Source organism: Myotis brandtii, unplaced genomic scaffold (genome assembly GCF_000412655.1).
Source record: "Myotis brandtii unplaced genomic scaffold, ASM41265v1 scaffold83, whole genome shotgun sequence".
Lineage (NCBI taxonomy): Eukaryota > Metazoa > Chordata > Mammalia > Chiroptera > Vespertilionidae > Myotis > Myotis brandtii.
In genome coordinates, this window is record NW_005371371.1 from 21,579 (window position 1) to 36,161 (window position 14,583).

General features: G+C 49.7%; 1 protein-coding gene across 1 annotated transcript in view; it reads left to right on the forward strand.

The window, feature by feature from the left end:
* ADPRHL1 (ADP-ribosylhydrolase like 1) overlaps nucleotides 1-14,583 on the forward strand; it is a 28,609-nt gene that overhangs the window by 4,585 nt on the left and 9,441 nt on the right. The window contains exons 2-3 of the mRNA XM_005884427.2: nucleotides 1,193-1,357; nucleotides 10,070-10,195. Of these exons, the coding sequence (XP_005884489.1) occupies nucleotides 1,193-1,357; nucleotides 10,070-10,195 (291 nt within the window). The remainder of the gene's footprint in view (nucleotides 1-1,192; nucleotides 1,358-10,069; nucleotides 10,196-14,583) is intronic.

The following is a 14,583-nucleotide window of genomic DNA, read 5'->3' on the forward strand; positions in this document are numbered from 1 at the left end:
GCCGGCAGGGGAGGGCAGTTAGGAGTGATCAGGCAGGCAGGCAGGTGAGCAGTTAGGAGCCAGCAGTCCCGGATTGCGAGAGGGATGTCCCAGATTGGAGAGGGTGCAGGCCGGGCTGAGGGACCCCCCTCCCCCCGCAGGAATTTCATGCACCAGGCTTCTAGTTAACATAAAATAATAGAACATTAACTTACTAGACACTGAATAACTGCACAAATTAATAAGCGTAACACAAATAAACCTATTTTTCGTGTTCTCTGAAAGTGAAATATTTCCTGTTGCGCACACCAAACAAGTCAGTCCAGGACTAATGATGTGGCAATCAGCTGCTAAAATATTTGCTGCTAGTATTAGTGGAGAGAAATGGTGCACCTGTACATAAGGTGCGTAAGGGAAATGAATGCAACATGATTATAGTAATCAGTCATTAGCGAACGTTGTAGTTCGTTATGAATAATTATGTGTAACAGGATATTATAAAAATTAATACAAAATTAATTACAACATTTTTATTAAAATGTTTCCTACGTACTGTTATATTGGCTGGGCCGCATGCGGCCCACAGGCCACAAGTGTGACCAATAGGAGCCTGACAGGGTCCTGGGAGGACTGCATGGAATCATTGAAGGTGTCCTGCGGGGCAGACGGCGGGTGGTCTGTGTGCGCTGGCCCCTCTGTCCTCCTGCCCTGTGATCTTCTAGGGTCTGAGGCCACACTTGTTCCCAGGACACCTTCACGCAGTGGGGTGCAGTTTGGGACAATGCCTGGGGAGCGTTGGCTGCTTCATGGGTGTGAGAAGGAGGGAATTGAAGATGGGAGAGACTCACTCCCGGTGCGTTAGACGTGGGTCCTTGAAACCCCAAGGAACAGGCAGATGTCGGTCTCGCTTGTCCTCACATGGACAGAGCTGTTAGCGTATAAGCATCTTGGTTTTTTCTAGATTCCTGTGTGTAACTGAAGTAATAAGCACAACCACAAACTAGGATGTCTGAAATCTAGGTGAACTCTAAAGTGAATTATTTGTCTGCATGTCCAATTTCTCTGGGTAGCCCGGGTGGTGTGAGATGGGTCACTAAAATCTTCCTCCTCTTCCACTGACTTGCTGCCCTTCTGTTGTCACTGCTGTGTTGGGGTTTACCCAGCAGACTCGTCTCCCACTCGCTCTGATCCCGCCTTCCCCTTCCTCCCCCAGACTACTGGTGCCTGGACGACCTGTACCGGGAGATGGTGAAGCACTACGTGGAAGTGCTGGAGAAGCTTCCAGAACATCGAGCAGACCCTGCTACCATTGACGGCTGCTCGCAGCTGAAGCCGGATAACTATCTCCTTGCCTGGCACACACCTTTCAACGAGAAGGGTGAGGGAAGGCTTGCTTCCGCCTCTAAAGCCGCATGCTAGAGAACCGCCCCGGGCCCTGGCCATCTGTCTGCCCACTAGCCGGCCGCCTGGCTGCTTTGTGCGGGTTGGGAGGGATTTGCCAGGATTTGTAGGGCAGCGTGCCGCCTGGGGAGCCAGCTTGCAGCATGGGCGTCTATTTAGAGGACGCCAACTTCCCCGGCAGTTTTGCCACCCATCCCTGGTTTATTTTAAGAAATATTTTCCACTGGTTTCCCGTTAAGTTTGTAAAAAATTTTTTGCTAAAACATCAAGGGAAACATACACCACCTGCATACATGTCTGTCTCTGTGAAGACTTCATGTGTTTATGGGGGATGTATTTAGGTAGCCACAGTCTCTGCCTCCAGGGCCTCGGCTCCTGTGGTTCTGGACCTGCCCCTCTGGGTTTATACTGAAGTGGGACCTGCCCCTTTGGGTTTATACTGAAGGTGGGACCTGCCCCTCTGGGTTTACATTGAAGGATGGCATCCAATCAAATAAAGCCAATTAAAAAGAGAAAAATCAATACATTAAACTTGATGAAACCTCACCTTGACTTATCAGACAAGGATATAAAATAGTATGTATTCTATACTTTCAAAAAGTTAGGTAGAAACAAGGAGGTATAATAAAAGACCTAAATTACACTTCTAGAAAAAACACCACAATGTCTGAATTTAAAAACACATCGGTCGAGACGAACAGGTTAGACATTTCAGAAGAAAAGATGAGTGAGTTTGAGGAAACTATCCAAAATGGGACAGACAGAGAAAAAAGAATCCGAAAATAAGAAAAGGACACTTAGTGAGCCATGGCACAACTTCAGCAACCCAGCAACCTGAAGCTGGAATCCTCTGCAGAGAGAAGGGGAACAAGTGAAAAAGAGTTGAAGAAACAGGGACCAAATATTTCCAAATTTGATGAAACCGTAAACTCACAGATCCAAGAAACTCAATAAATTCCAAGCAAATACAAAAAGACACAAAGAAAACTACAAGGCACATAGTGGTCAAATTGCTCAAAACTGATGCTAAAGAGAAAAACGCACATCCTATAGTCAAGGTGAGGACAGCAGCAGCAACAGAAGAGAGGAGCTAGCCAAGCAACATTATTAAGGTGTAAAAAGAAACAACTTCAACCTAGAATCCTACATCCAGAAAAACTATCTTTCAGAACCAAGCCCTCATGGCCTTTTTCGGGTGAATAAAAGCTGAAGAGGCATCACCAGCCGTCACACTGGCAGATGCTAATGGAAGTCACTCAGGCAGAAGGGAAAAAACAGCAGATGGACATAGGGATCCACACAAAGGCATGGGACTGATGGAAACTCTCACCAGATGGGTAAACAGTGAGATGTTTTAACTTGTTATTTATTTATTTTATTTTTTTTAAAATATATTTTATTGATTTTTCACAGAGAGGAAGGGAGAGAGATAGAGAGTTAGAAACATCGATGAGAGAGAAACATCGACCAGCTGCCTCCTGCACATCTCCCACTGGGGATATGCCCGCAACCAAGGTACATGCCCTTGACCGGAATCGAACCTGGGACCCTTCAGTCCGCAGGCCGACGCTCTATCCACTGAGCCAAACCAGTTTCGGCTTAACTTGTTATTTAAAAGAGAATGGACTTTAGCAAGTAATAGCAATGTACTGCAAGGTTTATAAATTATGTATAAGCAGACCTATGGCGCAACAGCACAAAGGCAGGGAGTAAAGAGATGGAGTGTGCAGCGTAAGGTTCTAATAGGAGGCATGAAATGATACAAAATCACGCAAAGGCAGACTGTTCTAGGTTAAAAATCTAGACCAGCGGTCGCCAACCTTTCGGACCTCAGGGACCATCAGTGGTCCATGGACCACCGGTTGATGACCGCTGATCTAGACTAAGAGCCCAAAGCAACCACCAAAATAACAAAATAGTTATAACTAGTAAGCCGACAAAAGAGGTGAAATGGAACCGTTTTAACAATATTTGCTGGGGAAGCGGAAATCGTGAGGCCCCTGCCGTCCCTCGGCTTGCCCAATCGGTACCCCTGACCTGGAGACCAGGTGAAGAGCTGTCACTCGACTCAAAATTCTTTTCCTTAATAAGAGAAGTCTTTCCCTGTTTGGGTTTGCAGTGAACGGCCTGTACTGCTTAGGCGTGAGCATCATATGGCACACAACCAGCCCCACCAGCACATCAGCCCTGTGGGGAGAGAATGAGGTTTTACCTGCAGCATGAGGGTGCATGCAGTCTGCTGCCCTGCCTTGACTTCAGGAGAAACCCACCAGCCCTGGGAGACAGAGCGTGCTACCAATTTGGGTCTTGCTGTGTGTCTTCTTTCTGTTCCAACCCAGGCCCATGTGTTGAGTCTTCTTTGGTGACTCTGAACCCGTTGACGGCTCAGTAGGAGTAGGTCTATAGGCTTCTCCCTATGGTGGTGGCACTGTTATGGTCTTTACTATCCTCCACACAGTGGTAATCTTTAACTGGGATTGGTAAGGGAATCGTCAATAATATTCAATACAAAAAATGCAGAAAAAGATAGAAAGGGGTACAAATAACAGATTGGACAAATAGAAAATAAATAACAAGATGATAGACTTAAACCTAACCATACCACTAATCACATCAAATATAAGTGTTCTAAAGACCCCAAATAAAAGGCAGAGATTCAGAGGGAATAAAGAAGTAAGTCCCAACTATATTATGCTTATAAAAAATGCACTTTAAATATAAAGACACACATAGGTTAGATGAAAAAGGATATACCATGTAACATTAATCAAAGGAAAGCTGGAGTGATTCTATTAAAAATGCATAAAGTAAGTTTTGTAGCAAAAATATTGTGCCGGGGGTGGGGGGGATTTCATCATGACAAATGCATCCATTTGTCAGGAAGACGTAACCAACATAAATACTTCTGTATCTAATAACAAACCTTCAAAATATACAAAGCAAAAACTAATAGAACTGTAGGGAGAAATAGATAAAGCCACAATTATAGGCAGAGATTTTAATGTTAAGGTCTCAAACCAATGACTTCCATTTTCACCTTAAGGAACTAAAAAAAGAAGAGCAAATTAAACCCACAGAAAACAGAAGAAAGGAGACAATGAAGGTCAGGGGGAAAATCTATGACCAAGAAAATATAGACAAACAACAGAGAAACTCCACAAAAGCTGATTTTTTAAGATAAAAAAGTGATAATCCTCTAGGCAGATGATCGGGCAAAAAGAAGAAGACACAAATGACCAGTATCAACAATGAAAGAAGTGACATCACTACAGTTTCCACAGAAATTAAAAGGGAAAAAAAGGTTTCTCTTCAGATCGTATGAATCTTTCACCTTTCACTAAAAGGGGGAAAAGAAACATTATGAATATTTTTATGCTGATAAATTTAACAAACTAGATGAAATGGACAAATTCCTTTAAAGATACAAACTACCAAATGGCATTCAAGAGTAAGCAATCACCTAAATTACATTATATCTGTGAAAGACATTACAAAGAAAGCTCCAGATCCAGACAGCCTCACTGAGGAATTCTAAAAAGGAAATAATACCAATTGTACACAACTCTTCCAGGAAATTGAAGAAGACAATACTTCCCAAATCCATTCTTCTGCTCCCCAGAAGTCTGTTAAAAGAATGAAAGGCTTCTATATCACACCTGTTTCTGCGATAAAATGAAAAGAAATTCAGTTTTAAACTAAACCTGAAAATGGAGAACCAGCAAATACCCAGCTGCATACAACTTTAAAAAAAATTTTTTTTTGTGCCAGGTGATGGCCGGAAGTGGGCATGTGATCAGGGGCAGAGCCACCTGATGGCCAGAAGTGGGCATCTGATCAGGGGCCAGGGCCAGATGATGGCCCTTAAGTGGGCACCTGATCAGGGGGTTGTGCCAGGTGATGGCCGGAAGTGGGCATGTGATCAGGGGCAGAGCCACCTGATGGCCAGAAGTGGGCATCTGATCAGGGGCCAGGGCCAGATGATGGCCCTTAAGTGGGCACCTGATCAGGGGGTTGTGCCAGGTGATGGCCGGAAGTGGGCATGTGATCAGGGGCAGAGCCACCTGATGGCCAGAAGTGGGCATCTGATCAGGGGCCAGGGCCAGATGATGGCCCTTAAGTGGGCACCTGATCAGGGGGTTGTGCCAGGTGATGGCCGGAAGTGGGCATGTGATCAGGGGCAGAGCCACCTGATGGCCAGAAGTGGGCATCTGATCAGGGGCCAGGGCCAGATGATGGCCCTTAAGTGGGCACCTGATCAGGGGGTTGTGCCAGGTGATGGCCGGAAGTGGGCATGTGATCAGGGGCAGAGCCACCTGATGGCCAGAAGTGGGCATCTGATCAGGGGCCAGGGCCAGATGATGGCCCTTAAGTGGGCACCTGATCAGGGGGTTGTGCCAGGTGATGGCCGGAAGTGGGCATGTGATCAGGGGCAGAGCCACCTGATGGCCAGAAGTGGGCATCTGATCAGGGGCCAGGGCCAGATGATGGCCCTTAAGTGGGCACCTGATCAGGGGGTTGTGCCAGGTGATGGCCGGAAGTGGGCATGTGATCAGGGGCAGAGCCACCTGATGGCCAGAAGTGGGCATCTGATCAGGGGCCAGGGCCAGATGATGGCCCTTAAGTGGGCACCTGATCAGGGGGTTGTGCCAGGTGATGGCCGGAAGTGGGCATGTGATCAGGGGCAGAGCCACCTGATGGCCAGAAGTGGGCATCTGATCAGGGGCCAGGGCCAGATGATGGCCCTTAAGTGGGCACCTGATCAGGGGGTTGTGCCAGGTGATGGCCGGAAGTGGGCATGTGATCAGGGGCAGAGCCACCTGATGGCCAGAAGTGGGCATCTGATCAGGGGCCAGGGCCAGATGATGGCCCTTAAGTGGGCACCTGATCAGGGGGTTGTGCCAGGTGATGGCCGGAAGTGGGCATGTGATCAGGGGCAGAGCCACCTGATGGCCAGAAGTGGGCATCTGATCAGGGGCCAGGGCCAGATGATGGCCCTTAAGTGGGCACCTGATCAGGGGGTTGTGCCAGGTGATGGCCGGAAGTGGGCATGTGATCAGGGGCAGAGCCACCTGATGGCCAGAAGTGGGCATCTGATCAGGGGCCAGGGCCAGATGATGGCCCTTAAGTGGGCACCTGATCAGGGGGTTGTGCCAGGTGATGGCCGGAAGTGGGCATGTGATCAGGGGCAGAGCCACCTGATGGCCAGAAGTGGGCATCTGATCAGGGGCCAGGGCCAGATGATGGCCCTTAAGTGGGCACCTGATCAGGGGGTTGTGCCAGGTGATGGCCGGAAGTGGGCATGTGATCAGGGGCAGAGCCACCTGATGGCCAGAAGTGGGCATCTGATCAGGGGCCAGGGCCAGATGATGGCCCTTAAGTGGGCACCTGATCAGGGGGTTGTGCCAGGTGATGGCCGGAAGTGGGCATGTGATCAGGGGCAGAGCCACCTGATGGCCAGAAGTGGGCATCTGATCAGGGGCCAGGGCCAGATGATGGCCCTTAAGTGGGCACCTGATCAGGGGGTTGTGCCAGGTGATGGCCGGAAGTGGGCATGTGATCAGGGGCAGAGCCACCTGATGGCCAGAAGTGGGCATCTGATCAGGGGCCAGGGCCAGATGATGGCCCTTAAGTGGGCACCTGATCAGGGGGTTGTGCCAGGTGATGGCCGGAAGTGGGCATGTGATCAGGGGCAGAGCCACCTGATGGCCAGAAGTGGGCATCTGATCAGGGGCCAGGGCCAGATGATGGCCCTTAAGTGGGCACCTGATCAGGGGGTTGTGCCAGGTGATGGCCGGAAGTGGGCATGTGATCAGGGGCAGAGCCACCTGATGGCCAGAAGTGGGCATCTGATCAGGGGCCAGGGCCAGATGATGGCCCTTAAGTGGGCACCTGATCAGGGGGTTGTGCCAGGTGATGGCCGGAAGTGGGCATGTGATCAGGGGCAGAGCCACCTGATGGCCAGAAGTGGGCATCTGATCAGGGGCCAGGGCCAGATGATGGCCCTTAAGTGGGCACCTGATCAGGGGGTTGTGCCAGGTGATGGCCGGAAGTGGGCATGTGATCAGGGGCCAGGGCCAGGTGATGGCTCTAAGTGGGCACCTGATCAGGGGGCTGTGCCAGGTGATCATTGGAGAGTGGGGCTGAGTTCCCACCTGATGTCTGCACCCCTCTGTTTAAGGGGTCAACCCACCAGCCCCTCCCAGACTGGTTTGAGGACCCTGGGGCTGCAGGCAGGACCTGGGAGGCTAGTGACAGGCTGGGGCCCTGGGCTCAGCAGGTCCCTGGAGCTGCAGGGGAGCACTGAGGGTGCTGTGCACTGAATGAGAGATGCTGTCACTGAACCCGGGGTTTGAGAACTAGGGAATGAAAGATGCTGCCACGGAGGTCGGAGGTCGGGTGGCATCAGGGACTTGGACCAGGCAGCACTGAGGCAGAGCCACGTCTCACAGAGCAAATGCAGGAAGTCAGCGGTTTGCAGACCCTGAGTCAATTTCTTTTTGTACCAAAGAAGAGATATGGATGGCAAATAAGTGGGTGAAAACACACTTAACATCATTAATCATTACAAAAATGCAAATTAAAATCACAATGAGATACTACTGCATACCTAAGAGAATGGCTGTAGTTAAAAAGATTGACCGTAGCAAATGAGGTCAAAGGCGTGGAGGAGCTGCTGATGGGATGTAGAACGGTACATCCACTTTGGAAACTGTTTGTCGTTTCTAAAAAGTTAAACATTCATCTACCATGAGAGCTACATGTTCCACTCGGAGGTAAAGCATATGTCCACACAAAGATTTGGCTATGAATGTTCATAGCATCTTATTTGTAATAGCCTCAAACCAGAAACAACCCAAATGTTCATCAACAGGTAAATGGATAAATCAGTTGTGGTACATCCATACAGTGGAGTACTATTCAGCAACAAAAGGGAGTCAGCTATTGATACACATCAGTGGTGTATCTCAAAGTAGTTATGCTGAGTGGAAGAAGTCAGGGAAAAAAAAGTACGTTCTGTATGATCTTGTTTATATAAATTTATAGAAAATGTAAACTAATTTGTAGTGCCAGATGAGTGGTTGATGGGGATGGCAGGAGGGACAGGGAAAACTTTTTGGGGTGATGGATATGTTCACTATCTTTAGGAGCTGGTTTCATGGGTATATGATATGTCAAAAATCATCAACTTGCATACTTCAAATACATGCAGTTGATTATGTGTCAATTATAACTCATGAAGTTGTTTTTAAAAAGAGAAAATATATATGATTGAAAGCACACGGTGTACACAATTCTGTCTTCTACATTGTCCCCAGTAGAAGCATAGAATGAGTTATTTAATGACTAAATAACATTCCACACATGGATGCTTTGCAATTTATTCAATCTCTTCTTTGTCAGGCATATACTTCTATTTCTCTCTCCTCCTTTCCTCTCTGAAATCAATAAAAAAAAATATTTAAAAAAAGAATGAAAAGGCAAGCCACATATTGAGAGGAAATATTTGCAAAGCATATATCTGATAAAAGATTTCAATCCAGAGTGTATAAAGAACTCTTAAAAATAACAAGAAAACAAGCAATCCAATACAAAAATGGGAGAACTATTTAAATGAACACTTTACCAAAGAAGAGATATGGATGGCAAATAAGTGGGTGAAAACACACTTAACATCATTAATCATTACAAAAATGCAAATTAAAATCACAATGAGATACTACTGCATACCTAAGAGAATGGCTGTAGTTAAAAAGATTGGCCGTAGCAAATGAGGTCAAAGGCGTGGAGGAGCTGCTGATGGGATGTAGAACGGTACATCCACTTTGGAAACTGTTTGTCGTTTCTAAAAAGTTAAACATTCATCTACCATGAGAGCTACATGTTCCACTCGGAGGTAAAGCATATGTCCACACAAAGATTTGGCTATGAATGTTCATAGCATCTTATTTGTAATAGCCTCAAACCAGAAACAACCCAAATGTTCATCAACAGGTAAATGGATAAATCAGTTGTGGTACATCCATACAGTGGAGTACTATTCAGCAACAAAAGGGAGTCAGCTATTGATACACATCAGTGGTGTATCTCAAAGTAGTTATGCTGAGTGGAAGAAGTCAGGGAAAAAAAAGTACGTTCTGTATGATCCTGTTTATATAAATTTATAGAAAATGCAAACTAATTTGTAGTGCCAGATGAGTGATTGATGGGGATGGCAGGAGGGGCAGGGAAAACTTTTTAGGGTGATGGATATGTTCACTATCTTTAGGAGCTGGTTTCATGGGTATATGATATGTCAAAAATCATCAACTTGCATACTTCAAATACATGCAGTTGATTATGTGTCAATTATAACTCATGAAGTTGTTTTTAAAAAGAGAAAATATATATGATTGAAAGCACACGGTGTACACAATTCTGTCTTCTACATTGTCCCCAGTAGAAGCATAGAATGAGTTATTTAATGACTAAATAACATTCCACACATGGATGCTTTGCAATTTATTCAATCTCTTCTTTGTCAGGCATTTGGATGATGTGTCTATTTTTCACTCATCCAAGTGACACTATGATAAACATGTTATTACATCAATTTTTATACGTTTTTTAAGATTATTCATGAAAACCAGATTGCCTGAAGTGGAATTATTGGAGCAAAAGTCTAAAATGAGGTATTTCATGGTCCATGTAGGTTCGGGGTTTGGAGCTGCCACCAAAGCGATGTGCATCGGCATGCGGTACTGGAAGCCCGAGCGGCTGGAGACCCTGATCGAAGTCAGCATCGAGTGCGGCAGGATGACGCACAACCACCCCACAGGTAACACTGGTGTCAGCACAGGTGCCTGCTGTGTCGTTCTCAGTCCGGTGGACTAGACCGGAATCTTATGTGGTCACATCCACTATTTGGTTTGCTGTTTGTTGGCAGACTTGGGTTTGTACATCTACAGTTCTGCTTAAATTCTGTTTTCAACTTAAAAGAGCTGAAACCTGAGATCTGGGTTGACGCCATGAGAGCTAGTGTTTATGTTATGCTGTCAAGACAGAAGCCAGCCCAGAGAGCCGGCGTTCTTGGCTGCCACGACCTGCCCCTGGGTCCAAGACTCACTGGCTACGTGAGCTGCACCGAGTCACTTAATGACTTGCGCCTCCATGTCCTCACCTGCAACAGGGATGATTATGGTGATAGGAGGGTTATTATTCTACTCACTTCATCCCCCACACACCCTCAGGCACAGTGTGCACAGTGGGGCCAGCTGCGTGCTGGGATCCCCCACCACATGTCCATCACACAGAGGGAGGGCAGGTGCGGCAGCCCCAGAGCCTGACTGTGAGATGTGACTTAGAAAGCAATCAGCTCCTGATGTTAAAAAAAGAATGACTTGAGACTCTTGTACCTGTGACCAGCCCTTAATCATGGCAATGCAGGGGGTGTGCCCCAGCCCCACCCAGAAGTCCTGAGGCTGCCAGCTGCTCTCTGGTGACTGTTGTCCTTTTGCAAGGTCACCTTCAGCGGCGATCCCGTGTCTTTCTGGAAAGTACTCTTTCGTGGGTGTGAACTTTGTGGGCGATGTAACCCCTGCTAAGTAGATGTGGCAAAACATGCCAATGAGTTCAGCAAAGGCAGTGACAGGCTAAGCCATAACTTCTACAAATAAGTTTCTTAGATCTTTAAAGTTTACACAGAAAGGCATATAATTCAGCCAGTTGGCAACATCTGGGATGATTGGAAAGGAGTTAACGCTGGGCATCTGGTAACTGATTCAACTAGAAGTAAGTCAAACATTAAAAAAACCTTGAAACGTGAAAATGTTGAACATATGGAAACAATAAGATGAGTACAAGGATCTGGGTTGACACCCGGTTACCCTTCAGAAGGGGTAAGTGGGAGGCTGAGGATGGCTTTGGGGCCAGCTGCCCTGGGAAGCCTGTTCCGCCTGCCACTCTGCAGACGGGTCCCCTCTGGCGGCCGCACTGCACAGGCTGAGCCCTCCAGGGGTAGGTCGTCAGCTCAGGGCATTTCCGGAAGGTGGGGTGGGGGGTGGGGCAGGAGGGGCAGGGTGCCCACCTGATGTCTGCACCCCTCTGTTTAAGGGGTCAACCCACCAGCCCCTCCCAGACTGGTTTGAGGACCCTGGGGCTGCAGGCAGGACCTGGGAGGCTAGTGACAGGCTGGGGCCCTGGGCTCAGCAGGTCCCTGGAGCTGCAGGGGAGCGCTAAGGGTGCTGTGCACTGAATGAGAGATGCTGTCATTGAACCTGGGGTTTGAGAACTAGGGAATGAGAGATGCTGCCACGGAGGTCGGAGGTCGGGTGGCATCAGGGACTTGGACCAGGCAGCACTGAGGCAGAGCCACGTCTCACAGAGCAAATGCAGGAAGTCAGCGGTTTGCAGACCCTGAGTCAATTTCTTTTTGAGGTAAAACAAAATCTGCCAGGGGAGGCAGGTGGCAGAAGCCAGACACAGGAAAAATGGTACTTTGTAATCCAAGCCACAGATGGGGAGGGGAGGTGGGGTGTTCTCCACACAAGGCCCTCCCCCCAGTGTAGCGGGACCCTGCCAAGGTTACCAGCTGGGAGGGACCAGGGGACAAAAAGAGCAGCTGCCCAGAGGCACTGGTGCAGTGACAGGACCCCTGACCGCTGGGGGTGGAGGAGCGGGTGGGGGGAAGGGTGAAGCCCATCAGAGCCAATGGCCACAGGATGAGGGACCGCTTACCCAGAGGTCACAGGTAAAGGAGACACAGGCTGTGGGCAGCCAGGGTTCCATTTCTAGCTCTGCCCTTTTACTGCTGTGTGCCCTCGAGGAAGTTGCTCGCCTTCTCTGTGCTGCAGTAGCCTCACCTGTACAGTGGGCTACAGCTGCTCCTCACAGGAGTGTGGGGTGATTGTGTGTGCACCCCACTTGCACCGAGGGCTTTCCACTCCCTAATAAGCACCCCGCCTCACCACCTTTCCCTCCCTCAACCTTCCAGGGACTGCACAGGCCCCTCTGGACCTCTTGCTTGGACTCTGGACGAGCCACTGCTCTCCTGTCTCCTTTTCAGTCCCAGCTGACACAGTCCCAGCAGGAAAGAGATGGCATACTCAAACGATTTTCTGGAAGGACTTTGGCAAAGGGACTGTTGACAAGTGTGAGAGCAGGGGCAGAGAGCCAACCAGGGAGGTTGGCACCCCAAAACAGGGACCATGCAAGGTCTCAAGGGGATGGGGCCTCATGAACTCACGAGCATAGGCCTGTGAACAAGTGGGTGAGGCCACATGAACAAGGGGTTGGGGCCACGTGATCACGCAAGAATGGGCATGTGAACAGGTGGTGGGGACATGCGTGGGAGAAGTCACGTGAGGACAGAGGAGGGGCCACGTGAAGATTAAAGGGATGCGGCCAGGGGCCTCCAGAAGCCGAAGAGGCAGGAAGGACTCCCCTGGAGCCCTCGGAGGGAGCACAGCCCCAGACACCCCAGTTTCAGATTCTGGCCCCAGAACGGGGAGAGCACAGGTTCCTGTTTGTTTAGGCCAGTCTGGAGTCATGGGAGCAGCAGCCCCAGGAAATAGACCCCTCCATTTGGGGCTTTGACCGGGTTCTGGGGACAGCAGAGCCCTGTGCCCCGGCAGGGGAGACCCCCTAGACCTCTCGCTGCAGGGCTCACAGGGAGATTCATCCCTGTGTCTGTGCCTCAGCCCGTCTCCCACTCCCCCCAGGGGCTCCTGGGCAGTGACAATGCAGTGGGCACAGCAGGCAGGCTGCTTGGTGGGCAGTGCAGGCTACGTGGCTCAGGGACTCCTCGCCGCCCTGCTGAGTCCCCAGCTGCAGGATGATGCAGGGTACTCCCCAGCCCCACCCTTACCTCCCAAGCCTTCCCCCTAAGGAGTCCGGCCTGGGCCTCTGCTTCTTGGAGCACCTGGGTTGCAGGAGCCAGCAACTGGGTTGTCGTGCACATATTCTAGATGCCAAAACTGAGGCCCCTACCCCCAGCCCACCTCCCCCTCAAGTCAGCCCTGCTCACAGATGGCTCCCCCAGCTGCCCCTTGATTGCCATGGTATCAGACAAGGAGGAAGAGGAAGAGGAGGAGGAGGAAGAGGAGAAGGAGGAGGAGGAGGAGGAAGGAGCTAATAGGAGCCAGGATTGGGAGGGGCTGGGCAAGGGGAAATCGCTTAACCCCAAAGCCGCCACTGGTCTTTGGAAACCCCGGCACTGATGGGGGCCAGCTGGAGCTGGCTGAGGACGAGAGGCCCAAGTGTGGGAATCCAGGGAGGGCGCCTTCCAGGGCTTCCTAGGTCAGCGGGGAGGCGGGCACCCAGAGCATTCCTTCCCAGCCTGCCCCGCTGCTATCATCCCTGATGAGGATGTGGAGGCAGGACCTAGCTCCCTGGCTCTGTTGCTGACAAGTAACTTTTTACAGCATTAACTACCACCCACACCCTAGCTGGCTGGTTGGTGTTACTTCGCTCATGGTGGCAACATGGGGCAGGGGGTTAGAAACCCAACATTTGACTCAAGGACACCTCCTTTCATCGGTGCCCCCTCCCAGCACACCCCCTTGGCTAGTATTTAGACATGACTCCAGACACAAAGTGACTCCCATTACAGAAACAGCCACTGCTCCATCCCACTAACTTAACCTTCTCATCAGTAAAGGTGCCCACAGGGATAGGCTGCCACCTGTTTCACCTCAACCTCATAGGCATCAACTGTTCCCTTCCTGGGCTCCCTGTCTCCCCATGCCATCCCCAGGACCCCACACATACTCCAGGCCCGTAATTGAATATAAAGGCGCAGAAGCCAGTGCAAGCAGCAGCATTAATCACCAGCAACCTGGCAGCCTCCTGCCATAGATCTTTCTCACACGTAAAACAGCTCATGTTAATCATCGCTGCTGATTTATTGTCTCCTCCGCCTCGTACATAAATTATTCACCATTGCCTGCGCGTGGAGGAATCTTGTAATGAGGCTTCCGTTCTTCCACCTCTGAGGTGGCTCCTCGGACCTCTGGGTCCCTGCTGGCCTGTGGGTGTTCACTGGTCTGGCCCAGGCATGCGCCCCAGGCAGGGAGACTGAGGGATGGTAGGGAGAGGGACCCCATTCCCGAGTATCTGCGCCTCCCCGGAGCACATGCAGGAACTCCAGCTCAAGAAAACAGGACTTTGGCCGTGGAGATCTCTCTGTTGTGGGCAGGAGAAACAGAACAGAATGGGGGCTATTGGGTG